The sequence below is a fragment of the Pelmatolapia mariae genome, linkage group LG7 (genome assembly GCF_036321145.2).
Source record: "Pelmatolapia mariae isolate MD_Pm_ZW linkage group LG7, Pm_UMD_F_2, whole genome shotgun sequence".
NCBI classification, from domain to species: Eukaryota; Metazoa; Chordata; class Actinopteri; order Cichliformes; family Cichlidae; genus Pelmatolapia; species Pelmatolapia mariae.
The window spans coordinates 34,237,235-34,258,064 of NC_086233.1; the positions used below are offsets into that span (position 1 = coordinate 34,237,235).

General features: G+C 39.3%; 1 protein-coding gene across 1 annotated transcript in view; it reads right to left on the minus strand.

The window, feature by feature from the left end:
* si:ch211-196i2.1 (collagen alpha-1(I) chain) overlaps positions 1–20,830 on the minus strand; it is a 109,189-nt gene that overhangs the window by 24,561 nt on the left and 63,798 nt on the right. Inside the window, exons 13-35 of the mRNA XM_065471484.1 lie at positions 17,046–17,153; positions 16,890–16,943; positions 16,477–16,530; positions 16,104–16,148; positions 15,505–15,558; positions 15,025–15,069; positions 14,876–14,929; positions 13,417–13,461; positions 13,255–13,308; positions 13,084–13,128; positions 11,158–11,211; positions 10,622–10,666; positions 10,490–10,543; positions 9,725–9,832; positions 9,368–9,421; positions 8,947–9,000; positions 8,794–8,838; positions 7,382–7,427; positions 6,678–6,705; positions 4,591–4,630; positions 3,885–3,938; positions 3,359–3,412; positions 3,173–3,226 (exon numbers count right to left, since the gene is read on the minus strand). Of these exons, the coding sequence (XP_065327556.1) occupies positions 3,173–3,226; positions 3,359–3,412; positions 3,885–3,938; positions 4,591–4,630; positions 6,678–6,705; positions 7,382–7,427; positions 8,794–8,838; positions 8,947–9,000; positions 9,368–9,421; positions 9,725–9,832; positions 10,490–10,543; positions 10,622–10,666; positions 11,158–11,211; positions 13,084–13,128; positions 13,255–13,308; positions 13,417–13,461; positions 14,876–14,929; positions 15,025–15,069; positions 15,505–15,558; positions 16,104–16,148; positions 16,477–16,530; positions 16,890–16,943; positions 17,046–17,153 (1,248 nt within the window). The remainder of the gene's footprint in view (positions 1–3,172; positions 3,227–3,358; positions 3,413–3,884; positions 3,939–4,590; positions 4,631–6,677; positions 6,706–7,381; positions 7,428–8,793; positions 8,839–8,946; positions 9,001–9,367; positions 9,422–9,724; positions 9,833–10,489; positions 10,544–10,621; positions 10,667–11,157; positions 11,212–13,083; positions 13,129–13,254; positions 13,309–13,416; positions 13,462–14,875; positions 14,930–15,024; positions 15,070–15,504; positions 15,559–16,103; positions 16,149–16,476; positions 16,531–16,889; positions 16,944–17,045; positions 17,154–20,830) is intronic.

Below are 20,830 nucleotides of genomic sequence, written 5' to 3' on the forward strand. Positions count from 1 at the left end.
GAAAAGCTATATAATACACTGAAAAGACTGAATATATTTCAGAGCCAAGCCAGTCACCTTCAGACAAGATGGCGCCTGTGATCGGCAATGCTGCTGTCAGGGTCTCTATTCTTCTATTCTTCTGTTTTGTGTTGTATTACCTATTCTGCTGCTGTCTGTGGATGAGATTACAGCTACCTACATTTATGATTGAAACACCTTATTTCGGATCAAATCAGCAATGGAGTCGATGGATAAAAATGAGAAACACTTTGGAGGCTTCCCTCCACCACTTGGGCGATCAGCTGTTGCCCATAACCTCCCATGCTTGCTTGTGTCAGGCAGAAACCGGAGCTGCCGTTCCCCGACAAAAAGTCGCCGGAGGAAGCGAGGAAGGAGAGCGGGCATCCAAGTGAGATTATGGAAATATAGGAATACCGCTGATTTAGCATCCTGCTCGAGGCTCCCAACATTGGATGTTTTAGCTAAAACGGACTTCCAGCTGAATGCACGGCTTCTCCGCACGAGTTTCATAAGGACGCCGTGTTTGAAACCAGTTTTTCCAGACCATGTTAGTGACCGTCTTACTGTCCCACGGCTTACGATAAAAGGTAAGAAGTCCCGGGGAGTGTGCAGGGCAAACCTGCGCCAAGCCCCTCAGGATCTAACCAGAGATGTTTCAGCCTCGCCGATTAAGATGACCCTATTAAACTGTCGTTCAATCTCAAACAAGGCATTTGTCCTCAATGATCTTTTTATTAGGAATAACCTGGATTTTATGTTCCTAACGGAAACTTGGCAGCGAAATATGGAATTTGCTCATTTTAATGAACTGTGCCCTGCAGATTGTATTTGTCTGACCACACCATGACTTTCAGGACGTGGAGGTGGGCTTGCTGTTATTGCTAGAAACTCCTTTTTTTGTCATCTGGTGAAGACCTCTTCTTTTAATTCTTTTGAGATTCGGATGATGAAGATAAACAGAAATAATCCCTTCTATGTGATCTTAATCTATAGACCACTGGGACTAGCGAGGAGTTTCTTAGTGGAGTTCGGGGACTTTCTATCCTCCACCATCAAGCTGAATAAAATCCTTCTGCTGTTGGATTTTAATTTCCATGTTGATGACAGTTCATGCCACGCTGCTTCTGAATTTCTTAGTCCTTTAGGCTCCTTTGACTTTACCCAACACATGACTGGGCCAACACACAGCGGTGGCCACACCTTGGATTTGATTCTATCACTGGGTCTGGATATCGGTCCAGTTTGTCGTGAGGACATTTTTATTAGTGACCATAAATATCTTTTATTTGATCTCTCCTTTATTTGTGACACTGCCCTCTGTTCATGTGAAGCATTCACGATTAATTACTGACTCTGCGGTGGAACAATTTGTGGAATTGTTTGATAATAACTTACTTGAAATATAGATATATATATATAGAACGGCATGTGGCCTCCTTTAATTCGCAATGTCAAAAAATTCTAGATAAAGTGGCTCCTCTTAAAATCAGGAAAGGCAGCACTACTAAATCCCTGCCCTGGTTCACAGAAGCTATGCGCAGCTTTAGGCGAATTTGCCGTAAAACTGAGCGCCTGTGGAAAGCCACAAAACTTGAGGTTCATAAGCTCCACCTAAAAGAACTATTATCTACCTTCAACTACATGGTGAAAGATGTGAGAGCGACTTGCAGTAGGAAAAAGAAATCCTAAGGTTCACAGTACAGTAAATAACATATTCTCTCCCAAACTCCGTGTACACCTGTCTTTTCAGATAAGGACTGCAATGACTTTCTAAGATTTTTCCAAGACAAAATCAGTGACCTAAGAGGAAACTTAGCTCCCCCAGATAGTCCCTTCAACCACGAGCTTCCACACCCTGTAATTATGGAATCCTTTCACCCAGTTTCTTTAGAAAATCTATCAGAAATACTGACCCAAATGAAACCCTCAATGAGTCCAGCTGATGTCCTACCTACTTCTTTATTTTTCTAAGTTTTTGACACCATTGGGCCCTCTGTGGTCACACTGATAAACTGTTCCCTGCTGTCTGGCTCTGTCCCCAGGTGCTTTAAACAGGGTGTTATTCAACCTCTGCTGAAAAAGCCGAACCTGGATCCGACTCTTCAGTCAAGCTACAGACCCATCTCAAAACTTCCTTTCATTTCTAAAATATTAGAAAAAGTCGTTTGGTCCCAAGTAAAGAAGGCACTGGAGAAACATAACATTCTTGATAACCTTCAGTCGGGATTTAGAAAGTCACACTCCACAGAAACTGCTCTCCTCAAAGTCACAAATGACCTTTTTATGGCCGTGGACAGAGGTGATTGCTCAATCCTTGTCCTATTGGACCTTAGCTCGGCCTTCAATACCGTTGATCATCAGATCTTAATTCACCGCTTAAATCATATGGTGGGGATATCTGGATCTGTTTTGCCTCATTTCTGGCAGATAGAACATTCTTAGTTTCGGTGGGAAACTTTCGCTCAGTTGTAGCTAAATTGTCATGGGGAGTTCTGCACGGCCTAAATCGCCTCCAAGTGATCCAAAATGCCGCAGCAAGGCTTTTATCCCACAGTCATAAATTCTCCCATATCACCCCTGTGTTAAAATCCTTGCACTGGCTTCCAGTTGGGTATAGATATCAGTTTAAAATCCTCACGCTTACATTTATGTCCCTACAAGGTGAGGCCCCCACTTATATCACTGAGCTTCTCCAACCCTACTCTCCAAACCAGATCCTTAGATCCACTGATAGTGGTCTTCTAACCATTCCACGGACCCGTCTGAAAACGAAGGGGGATTGCGCTTTTCAAACCCTGTCTCCAATATTGTGGAACAGTTTACCTCCCCCGCTACGCACCATCAACTCTGTAGCTTCTTTTAAAAAACAGCTCAAAACACATCTGTTTAGACAGGCATTTAGGTCATATTCATGTGTAGTATACTGTTTTATTGGATATGCTACTATACCCTCTTTATACTATTTTATTGTTTCGATTGATATGCTTTTATTCCCATGTGAAGCACTTTGAAATATCTTCCTGTTTTAAACAGTACTATATAAATAAATTTTACTTACTACTTTTACTAGTTGTTATGCTAAACTTGTGCTGCTTATATACTGTATGTACATACATTTTGTTTTGAAATGTAATGCAGGCGGATTCCTTGCAGCAGAAGAATCACTTACATACATGCCTACAGGGCCCTGAGGTCCCTCCAACCCTGGCTTCCCTGTGAAACCCTGAAGAAACACATTCAAAACACAAAAAAACATAACACACAATGTCAGGGAACACAATGCTGTGACACTAATGTAACAGACTTCTCTGTAGACGGATATCACAGAGGTCATGACTATTATTTGCAGTCTCACCCTTTCTCCTGGGGGTCCTGGTGAGCCTGGAGGCCCCGTCTTCCCCGTTGGCCCCTGATATGTCAACAACAAGGAATCAATCAAAACTAAGACGTGGTAGAAAATGTTTATCTTATCAGCCAGTCAGATTTACATGTCATGACCTTCATGACAACAGTAACATTAAAAACAAGGATGCTGCTGATCTTGCAGGGTAAAATTTAGGACATTTTTGTAAACACAGTTATTTCCTGTTTCTCAGGAAATGATACCAGCTACTCAATATCGTTGCAATATATTAAGCTTAGTTTGAATATCATCCCAATAATTATGCAAAGCAGCTATAGTAGAGTAAGAATAAAAAATGGACCTGAAATGAGCATAATAGGTGCACTTTACATTAAAAACCAAGGGATTAGATAATACCTTCATACAGTTTTTGAGCTATATCCTTTCAATGACAAAGTCTTTCCAGGCTATCAAGCCTCTACACGCTACACAGGTACAGTGCTCTGTCTCTCAAAATGAAATAAAAACAAAGGCATACCGCAGAACCTGGTGCACCATCTGTTCCTCTCACTCCGGGAATTCCTTGAAACCCCTAAATAGGAAGCAGAAGAAGTAATGAAGAATGGGCAAAGAACCAAGGAGAACTGCACTGATGACCTATAAAAGTGCAAACACAAAATAATGTGCAGTGAGCTGTTATACTATTAGTCTAAATCAGCTGATTCAGCATTTTGCTAATGATTGCTGAATACAGGATTTAATTGTTTCTTGGCAGTTGCATTAAAAGGGATTTATGAGATGATTCCCAACATTTATTATGAATAAAGGATTGCTATTTGGACTCTTATTTAATACTCTTTGATTCATAAGTTGTGCAATTAGTAAAGTGGTGACTGGGAAACTGGTATTACAAAACATGTTTTCTCAGCTGATTTGGCAGCTTTCTTGTGCTAGGAAAATCGTATCTTAAAGTACATTTAAGATAAGTACAGTACAAACATTTTAGACAATTCTAATTTTGTAGGAAAGGTTTGGGGAAAACTCTTCTTATACACTTGCTTTTCTCTCCTTTTCAGGGTCGTGGGGGGTGCTGGAGCCTATCCCAGCTGTCTTAGGGCAAGAGACAGGGTACACCCTGGACAGGTCACCAGTGTGTTGCAGGGCTAACACATATACACAGACAACCATTCACACTCACATTTACACCTATGGGCAATTTAGAGTTTTTAATTATCTATCCCCACTAACTGCATGTCTTTGGACTGTGGGAGGAAGCCAGAGTACCTGGGGAGAACCCAAGCAAACACGAGGAGAACATGCAAACTCCACAGAAAAAGACCCCTCCCTGATGGTGGAACTGAACTCAGGACCTTCTTGCTGTGAGGCAACAGTGCTAACCACCATGCCACCGTGCTGCCCGGTTTGCAAATAATCATCCTCTAATTTATAAATGTAGACAGACTGCCAACACCAGTTTTCAGTGTATGCACTGCTTTACAATAGGGGGATGACTTAACTGGTTGCCAACTGGTTGTATTCTCTTTGTAGTCCTCCAATAAAAGTAAGGTTGTAGAGTGTATGTGCACATGTGCAATTTTGCTGTTAAATCGCCATCCCACAGCATCCTTCTGTTTTTGTATGTAGATGACAATAAATTTTTTTTGGCCTTTTTATCTTATACAGATTGGATGTAATTGCTAAGTTGACCCCATTCATTCACATACTGATAGCAAATTGACAGCAGACTGGCTCCATCTCACTGCTGATTTATCATCGTGTGCACCACCAAGCTCATTTCAAAGAAGACAGCTGACAATGAGTGGTTGAAGACCTGGTACCTGTCTTTGAAACAACCATTTCAGAGGCAACAAAAATGCAAGTTCATTGGACACTGTCACAATAATTTTGTTAGGCATGAAAATTTTTTTTAGGTTTTCTAGGTTTTCCCCAAGGCAAATGTAACATGTGGGAAATTTTGCTTTATAATTTTTCACGACGTTCTGCCTTGACGAAAACTTAAAACCAGTGACTGAGACTGGGCTTTCACAATATTAAATTACATTTTCACCTCATGATTATTGTTGCACTATGTATAAAAAATTTGAAGAAAAAAATATTAGTTAAAATACTATCAGCTAAATTTATTTATAACTTCGTTTTATAGTGTTTATTTTTAAATAAATAATAAAAACACAAGTGCAAGAAAAAATCACGAGTGTTCAAAAGCAAAAAAGCAGTTGTGTGAATTACAGACACAAAAAATTATCGTTTAATTTTAAGATATTGTTATTGCCTATACACAGTTATATGCACAGCCCTGAGACTATAAACTCATGAGGAAACTGATTAATGAGGTCATAAAGTGAGCAGCATATATTTTTGTATAATCTGCCCCCTTTTTTTCCAGCCAGATTTGCCCCCTGCTGACCATTAGAAAGAATGCATGTTGAAGGCTCTTCCACATCGACTTTTCAGAGTTGATGTCTGCTTACATACAGTTTATACTTCAGGTGTCTTTGAGACTAAATAAAATACAGACTGAATGTTTTCTATTTCTATTGACTGACACACTAGAAGCAACTTGGTCATCACAAATTGCTTTGAAGCTTTAAGGTTACCCAATAACATATTTACCAGATCACATGAAAATCAAAGGTATCCTGTGCTCCAAGTCACGTTGAAAAGTTAATCTCAGGTCGATCCCACTTTACATAAGATAAGCTTTCGTCTTTGTAAGGACAAGCAAAGCATTGAAATTGGAAAAAAATAATAATTTTGAAACATTTTTGTCTCCAGCAGTTATTTTGCCCTTAATTGCTTGAAGTTGTTAAATCTTATTCACTTTATATGGCCTTCCATTGCTTAAAAGAATAACCTTTTTGTGCAGACTAATGCCCATGGCTTTGGAAAATGTCCAACAACCACATATTGGTTCAGTGAGTCCAGAAACATTGCAAAAGAGTGAGTATTTATTACATTAACTATGTGTAATTATCCTTGTGATACATACATGAATATACTTACTCAGATCAGCTAATGCAGTGCCGAAAACTCTAAGTCAACACAGCTGATATGTTTAACAGGCCGGTAGCGAGCGCTGTTCTGTCTTGTTAAAACTTCACTTTTTTAAGTGTTTGTTTCCTTCTCATGAATTTATAGAACCATCTGTAATTTTATCCTGAGCTGCCTTGTAAAAATGGTAATAATGTGTTTTTATTCTGTGAACCCTGAGGTTGTGGCAAAAAGCCAACAACGCAAGGTTTAAGGAATGATGTCATGTACTGCTGAGGTCATCCTGCGGCTAGCGGTCTTACCATCGGTCCTTTAGTACCAGCAACACCAGCTGCACCTGAGGGACCCTGAAACAGAGACAGAGAAAATACCAACAATGCAATTTTTCCCGGCAGCAGAGGTCATTAAAAGTACAAGTGTTCAGTCTCTTAATTATACGCATCTTTAATCATGTGCTACTACACATTTTCTGAAAAAATAAGCAGTTACACTAAATACAGACATTAAAATACTGATTATAATGAGCCAAATGTGTTGCTGTGTAGCTCTTGTGTGCATTACAATCAAATACATGTTTTACATGGGATCAGTTGGAGAGATTAGCAAACAAGACAGGGAGTTATTTCCTTCAGTACTACCGTGCTGTACAAAGACTGCCTCCTGCTGTTTAAACCAACAATTATTAGACACCTTCCCCTCAGCTTGGGAGTCAGTTTTGACAGTTTGAGGGCAAATCCATCATCACTACTTAAAATCTGTATTCAGCAGTCACACAGTTTTAAAGTGCACGATGTGCATTGTCGTGTCTCTTCCCTCTAAAAAGACAACACTGGGTCTAAACCCAAGTGATAAAATGTTTGTGAAATGAGTTCATATATTTAAGTATTTCACTGAATAATACAGTACATGCTGTTGCAATACAGAACGAGAGAGGAGTACATGAAATGCAGACACACACAAACACACACGCAGCATTTTCAGGTGATGGGATTGAAATATGATAGAGAATGGGAACCTGTGTACCAGGCTTTCCTTCTGCTCCCTCTGTTCCAGGTGGCCCGGGCAAACCCTGAAAGGAGATGGAGAGAAACACATACAGACTCACAAACGCAAACTGTTCTTTCTGTAGATCTTGTTGTAGTGTAGCTCAGCCGGATATTACCGAACAGTACAAAAGAACATGTGTTTACTGTATAGGTATATTTGACTAATTAAATTCAGCAATCCTCTAATGCTAAAACATTTTTAAAATAATGTAAATCAATTCTTGTATGGAGGACTGTAATGAAATTTAGATACAGATTATATGATAAATATATAGTTTATAAACATATCAACTGCAGCTCTACTGACGGCTTATATTTGTAATAAATATACAATTTATTTATTTATTTATTTTTTTTTTTGCAATTTGAACATTTAACCAGGGGTTAAAGTGAACCAGAATGATCTGGAACTGCATTCTGGCATTTGCAGTTTTGAATAATCAAATCTGACAAGCAGTTTAATACATAATACTGTCAAGAGAATTAATTTTTTGATTGCTGCAGCTTGGAGGTGCTTCCAGCTGACGGCATACTTGGTCAGTACTCAGAAAATGATCCCATCCTAGTCGAGTTCTCTGGCTAGCAAAACCAAAGCGGAGCTAACATAAACGATTCTAATATTTGAAAAATATCTGTCCAGTTTGCACCACAATGAGTGTGCAAGCTAAACGTAAAGAAGCTCATGTCAAAAGGACTGTTCAGGTTTTAAAAACCTAAATTTAAAGCTTCTTAATCATACTAGATTTTCTTTTAATAAGATAGTGGATCTATATGTGATGTGTTGCTAAAGATTTAGTTTTTTTTATGAAATGACTTGGAAACAAATTGAAGTTTGTTCAGGTTTGTCATTGTGGTGGGGCGTGGACTGCGGTGCTGTGCGGACGCACCTGCACGGCATCTGCAATCACGGCCGCCCTGTTAAACACGGGGAATCAGAGTTTGGGGAGAGAGTTGTAAGAGTTGTGAACGTGGTGTGATGTGTGTGCGGCTGCCAGCTGAGAGCTGCAGTCGAGTAAAATAAAGATGGCTCTGAACACCAATCTATGGACCCGCCGTGTCTCAATCACACCACAGTCATATTTAACATCATATTTATTTATTTAAAGGTTAAAGGTAACTCCACAACACCTGTAAACCTCACAGCACAATAGCAGCAGCACATGTCAGCTGCAGGGTCTTTACCTTACAATATAAAGTGCCTTGTTCACTGTTGTTGTGATTTGGCGCTATAAAATAAAACTGAAATTGAAAATGAAATGAAATAAATATAAATTTTTACATGCCTTACTTCCAAGTGATTCTTTTCCCTACCCTGAAATGCTACACCAGATCTTTGCGTTCCCCCAGCTGCCAAATTTTACTCTAACCAAAGCTACATTATAAGTTTACCGGTGGGCCTGGTTGGCCAGGATGGCCTCTTTGTCCGGTCAAACCCTGGGGAAAACAAAAGGAACAGATTAATATGAATGAATTAATACTGACATATATATGAACTTGATAACAAAAAAAGTGTGTATTCAAACATCTTTTGGAGTTCAATACCTTGTTCCCCCTGGGTCCTGGTTTGCCATCACGTCCATCTGGTCCTCTGTTTCCCTTTAAAGATATTAGTGACTACAATGACTCAATCATCTCAATCAGCTGTCCACAATGTCAGCATTGTGGCAATTGTATCTAAATCATATTAAAATCACAGATTATATTTTTATTACACAAAAAAGAAAAAAAAAAAGACAAGAACAGAAATAAGTCATATTTCTGTTTATCGTTAGCTATGCTGTTATATGGTGGTGAAACTACATTAGTGACTGATTGTGTGGACTGAAGGATGTGAGCATTTGCCACCAAATTTACATTCAGGAGGTCACTGGAAGTTCTGTTACGTAGTTAAATTGGACGTTTGGAACAACATATGAAGTCATCTGACATTTTGTGGTGTTCAGACACATAAATCATCACTGACCTTTAACCCACGGCTGCCCTGTTTTCCCTGGAGGCCAGTTTCGCCATCGATGCCCTGAGTGGAAAATATATAAAGTCAGTCAAGCGCATCTCATTTTTTCATTCTCAAAAGGCATGCTTCCAGATAAAAGAGGATGTTATACAATATTAAGCTGTGGCAAACACCATGCCACATAGTTTATTGTGTTTATTATGAGTCTTTTGAACTGTATCATGAAAAAGTTTAACTTTCTGGAGGTTAACTGGAGATTGTTGAAACTCAGGACTGACTTTTCTGCCAGAGCTGAATTTGCACACAGCTTCTGTATCACACTGGGATCTCCATGAATAGGTTTAACCACAGTGCTACACACTGTACCTCAGTGCCTTTAGGGCCGGGCTGGCCTTTGGCTCCTGGGAAACCAGGGAATCCAACGAGGCCCCTCTCGCCCTGAGGACCGCTCACGCCTGTTGCCCCCTGAATACCCTGAAAAAAAAAGAAGTTCAGATTGTTATTAAATCTAGATCTTTTTTCTTACTCACACACTGACTTTACAGCAAATGAGATGTTATAGGAGACCTTTGACATTTTGGGAAGCACACTGGCTGAGTGTGATGGGTTCTTTCCTGCTACCACAAATTAATTTGACATAAATTAGAAGCAAAATGATAAAAGCATCAATTTCTTTGAGTCATCTATCCCTAGGAAGCACACATATGTGAGGTTTCACCGCTAACATGACAAACGTCCCAAAAGTTCTCATATTATTAGGGTTCCCGGTGAACAACAAATGCAATAAACAGCTGCTGGCAATGAATTTTTAATCACCGGGCACAGACGAGCATACGGCAGCTGTCTGAGTGAGACAACTTACATCTGCTGAAATCTATAAGCCGACGTGACAAAACATATCAAAAGACTAGAGAAATAATGTAAATGGTCAGAATAGTAACTCTGTGGAGGGGACCAGAAAGGGCCACAGAGTTTTGCTTTTTATAGGTGTAACTTTTTCATTTGCACTGTATCTGTCGTCCAGTTCAAACTAATTTCAAAGTTAAAAAAAAACTTTACAGACAAGGAAGGCACATCATTACAGGCTTTATCAGTCTCTCAGTGTTAACAAACAAAGTTTCAGGTTCATACTCTGTCGCCTTTAGCTCCTGGATCACCCTTTTCCCCGTCTGGTCCTCTGTTACCCTGTGAGGGAAAAAATGTTTAAAGGAAAGGCTCAGTCGAGCATGTTGTGCTGTAAATATGTTCATCAAGAGCACCTACCGTTCTTCCAGGAAAACCCACATCACCCTTTCTCCCTGGTGCACCCTGTCAATTAAAAAAAAAAGGAAAAGAAAAAGAAACTTTTATTGTTTTAATGTGGGGAATATAAAATTATACCACACAAATCACATTAGTCAATGATTCAGAAGCAGATTACTGCTAAGAACATAGTTTTATACAATCATAAGATGGCGACGTCTAAATGAAAAGAATGTGAAGAGCTAATAAGCAGGATCCAGTAATGAGCCATCACAGCCAGTAGATGGCACTGTGAGGCTGCAGCATTGTTTTCCCTCTCTGCAGCACTTTTAGAGAACCCGTGAAAAACACTTTTTATAAGCTGCAAGTGTAAACTGTGAAGTAGAGCTGCTGTAATGACAAAAGTTACAGGAAAAAAGAAAAGAAAAGCACCACAAACAACTGAGAGTGAACTCAGTGATCTTTTTGTAACATTCTGTCTGCTCACACAGTATTCATACATGCAGGTTTATAACTGTAATGTAATGATGCAATGGCCTGAACAAGTGTTTGCTCACCATGGGTCCCTCTGAGCCGGGATCCCCCCGGGCCCCCACAGGCCCCACAGGCCCCTGACATAAAAAGGAAACAGAAAACATTAAAATTCAGTTTGTGTTTTTTTTTCTGTTATTGTTTGTACACTATTGTAAACTTATCATCATGCGCATTAAGCATACATAGAAACTATATTATGCATGCTGTTTTAATATGATATCAACTAAAAAACATATTTAAAACACTTGAAATTAAACTGCAAAACAGCTGGAGACTCCCACCAAACGTAAAACTTAACAGATAAAAATGAAGTAGTGGGTTTGTTTCTCACGATGAAAAGCTGGAAACAAAATGAAAAGCACCAGGTGTCTACTGCTAACTTATCTTTCCTAGAGACCTCTCTCCTCTTATCACCTGGAAATCATTCGCTCTTCCCTACCGTGAAGGATCTTCATGACACACCTCAAGGGGAGCTATCCAAAAAGAGACTCACAAAACAGACCCCTAAAAATATAAAAATCTTTCCTGATCAAAATTTGGCTCATCTCACATTCAAGGTCATCTCTTAGGGCATGTCCAGTCAGCTTTCAGCGTGACAATCTTTCAGATTATTCCCTGGGTGTTCTTTCCTAATCCGGCCATGGGGGTGGGGTCGCAAGGCAATGTATGCCTAGTGACGGTCCTAAGCCCGGATAAATAAGAAGGGCATCCAGTGTAAAAATATTTGCCAAATCAAACATGCAGATCATTTCTTTGGATGTTCTTTTCTGACAACTTGGATTTCGTGCTCTGTGATTTCAACATGGGCCTCAAACTTGAACAGAGAAAATGTCAACTTCTGTTTCACACTGACAGAATTTCATGTAAGGATCTTTGTAGGTTATGGGAACCTCCAGCTACAACCAAGCAGTTTTTACATGAAGAGTCAACACTACTTTCCAACCCAAAGGCAGAGTGTTAGGTGAGAGGCGAGACAAGGAGCTTGTTCATCACTTTTTTCAGCATCTATCTGATTGTGCACCAGGAATTCTTCCCACAGAGTCATGCTGTCAGCATTCTATCTACTGCAATGACTTGAGGCATTTGATGGGATACCAGTGCATTCCAGCTTGCCATCTCTCACCGGCTCAGAGCACATTAAAAAAACGTTGAAACTTTTTGTCCACACAAACACAGTCTTTGTTCACCACCACTCCCCACGTTTGGCTCTCTGTAATCTGCTACATCATACAACCTGGAGGAGGTTTAGCCCCTTAAGGGGCCATGCTGGAGCTCTACTGAGAGATCTAAAAATGAGAGCTGCGTTAAATGACCGTCCAGATGTGCATGAGAAGATGACCATGAACGTGAAATTGGACAAATTAAAATCAGATAGGTTTTTGATTTTTATGGAGCTGGTCTGGTTATGGAGCAGAATGTTTTAATCACACCTTGTAGAAGAACTAAGATCAAAGAAAACAAAAATGTATCCTGTGCAGAATTGGGATGTGCACACAAGGTTCACCGCCACATTTTCTTGTGTTGTATATAGACATCTAGGAGTAATATAATCAACTGCATTGTCATTGCAAGATAAAATTAATGCATTATCCCTTTAAACAGCCTAATATGTTAAAAAAAAAAGAGCTATTGGCTATATATGAATTAAAACTAATAATGATGTCACTTATGAAACCAAATAGTTTTCATTTGGCAGCTTTGGCCTCTCCATTCTTTCATCTCTTCCTCCCATGTTTCTCTCTCACACAATTACACTAAGAAGAGACACATATGAAAAAAAACCATTGACCCTGTTTTATCAACCCTTATTTCATTACTAAGGGTTAAGACTAAAGGAAAGACAATCAACAAAAATGATTAAATACCCCTTTAATATGCTGTTATTTAACATTTGTTTCAGCTAAATTATTAAATGAAAATACCAAACCAGAAAAAGTGAACAAACTTACAGGATCTCCTTTGGGGCCAGGAGAACCCGTCAATCCTAGATGCCCCTGTTAAAATGGACAGACTTGCATTAACCTCTTGTACTTCATTTCACTGACAGCTGAGTGAAAGGAGCAGCAACTCAACTGAACTTAAAAGCTTCCATCAACAGTCTTGCCTTGAACTCTACTCACTTGCGGTCCTCTGAGTCCCGGAGGTCCAATCTGTCCCTCGAAACCTGGAGGCCCCTACACAAAAGCAAAGGCAGGTGAAACATTTTATGTCAAACACAGTGTCTAAACATTTCCAAACAGCTGATTATCTGCAGCATATACATAACCAAGCAAAGCTTATACCTGTGGGCCTTTAAGGCCAACACTGCCAGCAGGTCCAATGTCCCCCTGAAAGAAATAAAGAGTTCACACACAGGCGGGATGCAACCTGTTAACTAAGTCTGGGCTTAGACTGGCGTCACACATAAAGCATCAGATCAGTACATTTACATTTCCTTTATTACAGAGGAATATTTCACCCCAAATTATTGTTACATATTTGGATATTGTGCTCTAAATATCTCCATCTAAACTGTTTTAGTGTCACAACCCACATTTTTGGGGTTGGCTGTAGAGATGCCTGCCTTCTGTTGAAAACATCCATTCTATGTATACAGCAGTTGCCATGTGGTACTCAAAGTGACATCCCTTTATAACTCTAACTCCTTCAACCACCCAGCTCTAGCAAAATAACCTAAAAAAAATGGGTGAAAATCAGCAGAAATGTCAGTTTTCTTTCTGCAGTTTACATCCACTAATCCAAAAAAGTCTGCATCATCAAGTGAGGGGAGTACCATCAGTGTTTACAGCCTGTCATGCTGACACAAACATGAGCCTCTAGCCATGACGTTCTTTTACACAGAGGAAACAGTTGCTGGGTGTGGTTCAGTGGAAAGAAAAATGTCCCTACATGAAACTGCTCACAACAAACTATGGAGATATTTTTGAGAACTGGGTCATGATTTCTGCAAAGATAGATTGCTGGAGAATTTTTTATTTATTTATTTATTTTTGGGGGGCACCACAAGACAAGTGCTATTAATTTCCAGTATACTGTGTAGGGGGGAGATTTCTCTAATAGCTCAGTCACACTAGAATAAAAACAGGACATTTGGTGATCGACTGTAAGCAGCTGCAGCAACCAATTTGTTCCCTACAAACTGTGCAACACCCTCAACCTCTAGGTGACCACTGTTGATCACAAGGCAGTCGTACAGGTCGCCTGGTTTGAGGTAACCTGTCTTCAAGCAACTGTGATCACATACTGACAGCAGACTGACTGCATATTATTGCTTTTTATCACCATGAATCAAAGGTATTTGGAAGATGGCAACTCACTGTAAGTGGCTGCAGACCTGGTCCTTGTCTTCAGAGCAACAAAGTTCATTCTGCATGGTCACAATATTTGCTTTTTTCATGCTCCATTCTCCAACCACTGTTTTCCCCAGTGTGACACAAATGATACCTAACTTTGTTATCTTTGTAAAATATTAACTTAACTTCTTTTAAATAAAACATTTATTGAAAATTGCTTATACTGTAAATTTGAGAAGTGATTAAATCCTTAAAAAATCCAGTTTAGTGAATTTTTTTTTTGTAATTTCATTACAAATTGAGTATTGTATATATGTGTTTCTAAATTCAAACAGACAGAGACAAATATATATTTTTCAAAGTGATTATTAGTTTCAGCCTCATGAGGAAATCATCTTTAACTTGCAGGCAAACTGAGCCAAAATAAAGACTTGAGGTGTGATTGTACCCTTGAGCCATTAACTCCTTGTGCGCCAACTCCTCCTGTGGCACCTGGTGCACCCTGTGACACACAGAGACACACACATACATGATTGCAGGTACATCTGGAATTTGCACACAGACTAATAATTAATCACTGAATATCTGCCTGCTTACCGGTGGCCCTGGCAGACCTGGGAGGCCATCCAGTCCACTCTCCCCCTGGTAATAAGCACAAAACAGCATGAATAACAGACAAAGAATAAAATGTTTTAATACATTTAAGAATACAGAAAAAAACAGGCATCAACACTTGCCCCTAATTTGGCTTTAAGTAAAATGAAACCTTTAATTATAGAAAAACATAAACAAAAGAAAATCTGTTTAATTCGTAATTTGGTTTTAGTACAAATTCCATTTGTTTTGCTTGACATGGGATAACTACTGTGCACTTGTAGTTTGGCTAATCCTTTCAATGAACAGATCACCACAATAAATAGCAGCAATAAGTCGCAAAAATAGGATAACCCAAAAAAAGACTAAAGAAATAATGCAGGTATTGGTATCCTCATTTATGACAGTGCAATGCACAAACTAAAAACAGGACTATTTGCTTTTAAGGCTCTAAGAACTAGAGTCAGACAGCGGCTCACTCACATCAGGCCCAGGAGGTCCCTCTGGCCCAGCGCCACCTCGGATTCCCTGAGGCCCCTGCAGAAAAGATTAAAGATGTCAGCTTAATAGCAGTATACCATTAAAGTACATGGGGAAGAGTGTATACAAAGAGAGGATTAATGATACTAAAGCTTAGTCAGAGACTCCATTTTCTTGCCAGGCAGAATCAAAGTAAAATCACTGATAGACCAGTGAGTAAAGCACAAGTGAATGCCTCATCGTTTGAAACTGAAAGTTCAAAGGGTGCCTGAATTAGAGATTAAGATAGATTACAGAGTGCATGTCCTTTTTTAACAAAGTTTTTTGATCATTTTATTTTTCACTAGTTGGGTGTAATAAGAAATCTATTGCATAAGAACTGTCATACTTTTACATTTTTAATTTTGAATGTATGTGCTGGCATCTTGTCCAGTTGACTACAGAGTATGAGCTGCTTTGTAAAAGAGATAAAGGGAAAACTGCTCCTGGCTCATGATCCACCCTTTTTTCTTTAAAGGAGTTATAAATATCATGTAAAAAAACCCAACAACTGAAATTTCTAGTTTTTTGCACATATAAAGCAAACCATAAAAGACACTCACGCGGGGTCCAACAGGGCCTTGTGGACCAGGTAAACCAGTTCCACCCTACACAAGGAGAGAAATTTGAAAACAGATATCTTTATATTCACATGACCCACAAAGCATTATGACCACTGTCTAATATACTTGGTCCAAACAAAATGGCTTCAACTAAACAAAAAACATGGACTCTGCAAGACCTCTAGGTGGTATCTAGCACAGGAAAACCCAACATCCTGCCACTGGATTATTGTCTACCCCTCCTCTGACCACTATTGACAGCACTGTTGACCCAGAGTAATCCATAAACCCAGTGTGCAATCTTTACAAAACGTAATTCTAATTTATATATTTAAGATTTATAAAAAAAAAAAAAAAATTAATCAAAGAGTACCTTCTCGCCAGGTTCACCAATTTCACCTCTTGGACCTCTGGGGCCAGTAAGACCCTGGAGACATTAGCAAAAAACACATCCATCGTTTAAATATTTTTTTCTATATGCATGAACATCAATTAATTTCACATAGTTGACATGTTTCGAAATAGATGTTTTCCCCTTTGAGCAGAAAGTGCTTAAAAAACCTCATTAAATGTGGATTAAAAGTATAAGGACTATACAAGCTGCTGGAATCTGAACTACAGTGACAGCAAATATTAACTAAAGCTAAAAGGTGACAGTAAGACTGCACAGAGTCTAAACATGTTCCTGCCAATAAATACACATAATTTCACAACAGTAAATCAAATGTTTAAACAACACACAGATTGTGTTCCATCAAAAAATGGCTGTGCTGTTTTATTACTCACCTCATCACCTTTTTCCCCTTTAGGTCCTCGCTCTCCCCTGTATCCCCACGGGCCCTGAAGGTTTCAACAGAAAACACTCAACATACACATATCTGTGTCACACTCACCCATACTCTGCGTGTTGTTTAACAGTTAACATAAATAGAATATGCCCACCTGTGATCCAGGAACACCAGGTGACCCCGGCTGACCATCTTCCCCATTGTCCCCATCTCGCCCTGCAGTCCCAGATCGTCCTGGAGGGCCACGAGGACCACGATCCCCCTGTCAGACAGCATAAATCAGATGCTTACAGCTCACACAGCAGCTTGCTGGTGGACAGTTTTGATATTTTACTTCTGATATGGTTGTCTTGTTACTTCAAGACAACTATCAAACCTGACAATGTAAAAGATACAAATACATAATCAAATAAACTGGAACTGCAGCGAGTAAAATCCATGGAGCGCAGAGATTCACACTGGGAAAGATATTATAAATTATGAGTGTGGACTGTGAAGACGCTGGCTCTCTCCCCAACTTAGTGCAGCCATTCATCACAAAGACAAGGTATCGCCTATATGGCAACACACTGTCTAGAAGATTGTGCTGTGCAATAACTCAGGTGGGAAACGTGCCGATTCACAGTGAATGGCTGAAACACCTGTGCTGGCACCGAATAACACTGCATCTGGGATGAAGAATTATTTTACCAGGTAGGTTTTGTAATGATTTAAATGACAACTGGGTTTTACGAGAGTTGAATTAATTATTGTTTTATACTGTAACCTGCTATTATGTGTTTCCACCAGAGCCAATTTAGCTGTTATGAGCAAGAAGGTCTTAGTTCACTGAAGGTTTCTGTGCTACTTATAAATGCACTATATAAACTTTGCCTGCAGAGGGTCAAAGAGCTGTTAAGTAACCTTAATTAACTGATTTATTCTACAAAAGATCATAAAATACTGTAAAATGACAACAACTACATTTCCCAGAGCCCAGGCTGATGTTTACAACTGCTGTCTGTGTGCTGTTCGCTGTCTGCTCAACAGTCCAAAACCTCAAATATATTCAGTTTACAGCAAAAAGCCGCAAATTTACAAATGACCTAAGCCGGTATCGTCAAAAAGAAACAAATACGTTCAATCCAGCCGACCAGATGGGTTTGCGAACGGAGGCCTTTCTTTTGGAGTTTCCACTCAAGTATAAACCAGGAAACTGTATTACTGTATATGCTGGTTATGAATCCTCTTAAGAAAAAGTAATCATTTAATCTTATCCAGGAATCTCCATTATCTGTGTTCCCCCCCCCCCTCTTACTCAAAAAAATAATTAACCAATGAATGTACAATAATCACATGGGGTGGTTAAGCTAAGGAGTTGTGCTGAGTCTATATGTCAGCTGAAATACAGCAAAAGGCAACTTTGACAGGTTGCCAGTTCATCACAGAGCTAACACAGAGGAACACACAACCACACTCTCTTATATCTGCATCTATGGCAAATTTGGAATCGCCAATTAACTTAACATACATGTTTTGATTGTGGGTGGAAACCTGAGTAACAGCAGGACACCCACACAGCCACAGGGAGAACATGCAAACTCTGCACAGCAAACTTTGGCTGTGAGGCAATGCTAACCACTGCAATAGTGTGCCACACTAGTCAAGTCAGCGTAATAATGGATAAACATCCAGAATCTCAGCCTACAGATTCAACATGGTCATACTTACAAAAACATACAATGTGTGAATGGCTCCATAGACAAAACCTACATTTTTATTCAGTTTTACAGGGTTAGACTGATGGACATGCTACTCTCTCATGAAGAGTGGGGTATTTTATATTACTGGTTTATGCAAGACACTTAGGCATGTGACTATTTTTATTTTGTATTACAGTTAATTTTTGTTACACATTCACTGGATTGAAAAAAAAAAAGCTCTTCGGGGCATTTTTGCCTTTATTTGATAGCACAACATTCAGGAGGGGAGAAGGAGTGGGAGAAGAAATGCATGAGGCCACATGCTCAACCAGTGAGCTATACTGGGACACCTGAACCAGATAACTTTAAATCCCATGTCCAACTTTTGACTTGAAAACTTGACTTCATGAGCAATACCGACTCCCTGTTTATTTTAGTACAGCTTTCCTTTTGTTTAGGTTTAAAACACTGGGAGGCCATTTTGTCTTGAGTCACCTCATAGCCAGTGATTTTAGAGACACAGTCTTTAATATAAGTTCGACCTTTATTAGGTACACCTTGCTAATGCCAGGTTTTACCCTCTTATGCTTTCAGAGCTGCCTTACTTCTGAGAAATCAGTTTGATTTTCCAGCTGCTGGAAACATTCCTGAGAGATTCTGGTCCATATTGGCTTGATAGCATCACACAGTTGCACAAAGGTGCGCTGCTGGATTGAGGCTTGTGACTGTGGAGGCCATTTAAGTGCAGTGAACTCACTGTCACGTTCAAGAAAGAAATCACTTTGAGATGATTTGAGCTTTGTGACATGGAGCATTATCCTGCTAGAAGCAGCCATCAGAAGATAGGTACTGTGGTCATAAAGAGATGGACATAATCAGAACTAGTACTCAGGCAGGCTGTGGTATACAAAAAGTGTTCATTTGGAACAAATGGACCCAAAGTGTGTCAAGAAAGGATCCCCCACATCATTACACCACGACCAGCCTCTTGAACAGTATTAATTATAGTATTGTTCAGGTACTATATTAATAGTACCTGAACTAATACAGTAATAATACTATCTGAAAAAGATTATTATGCAAAACAGGGACTTTTAATCCATTTACATTTCATCAGTTACTTTGTGTTCTTTTGCTCTAATAGGATTTTACAAAGAGTCTTTATTTGTGATTTTTTTTAATGTCAATAACACATTTGAATTTTCCATGATTGATGCTGACACACCCCAGCATTGCTTACAGTGCTGATGTATGATTATTTTTGCACAAACAGCAAGGTGCTTTGTCAGCGTAGACTACACAGTGACTCAGACACAAACAAACACAAACAGTAGATCAATATTCTCTGCCACATGGGTCCAAACATTACAGGCAGCGAAGGTGACTGAGTGTTTCCAACAATCCCAAACCACACTGTTTCTCATTACCCAGCTGAGACCTCACACAATACATGGCCCTGGCTTTCAGTTTCCATACAGTCAGAGCCCACTTCCAGGACTCGCGTTTATGTATTTTGAGACGGTTTTCGAGATGGATGTAAGATTTACCTCTACCTTAAAAAGCCATTCACCCAAACAAATCAAGTCAGAGGTTTTTAGATTTAATAAAACCAGGCAATAAGCGACAAATAACGAGGTCCCACTGAGATAATGTGAAACGTATGAAATAACACAATAGAAAACTTGATTAACTATGGTTCAGCGTAATCAAATTTACTCACAGAAAATATGCAATGTCTTAATTTTGCAGTAAAAAAAAAGTTTGTTCTCTAAATATGAGAATGGTTACATCATAGGGAGTTTCATGCACACAGGGTTTCCAAACACCCACTCCCTTTAACCGCACTCACTCTGCTGAACCAGCTATGTGACGCTTAATTCAAATTAGCACTTAATCATCCACAGTGGACTTGCTCAATCCCCAACATTGGCTGGTTCGCTTTGATGAACCACCCAATGTTTACAGCGACACCAAATGTGTCAGCTTTTACTAAAAATGGGTGTGTAATTTTTGCGATTTAATGATGGCAAAGTGGACACAAATTAGAGATATTCATCACATTCATGACTAAAACCAAATAATAAGATTAAACATGTAAAGAGGATGTTTCAGGGCAGGCTTCATGTATTAATATGTGTCAGCTCATTGCATTTAGTATTAAATTTACTGCTGGAATTCCGGATCCATCCATCCATCTATCTCAAGTTATTTTCTACACATTGACTTTGGCAAGCTAAATCAAATTTGTGGCCTTACA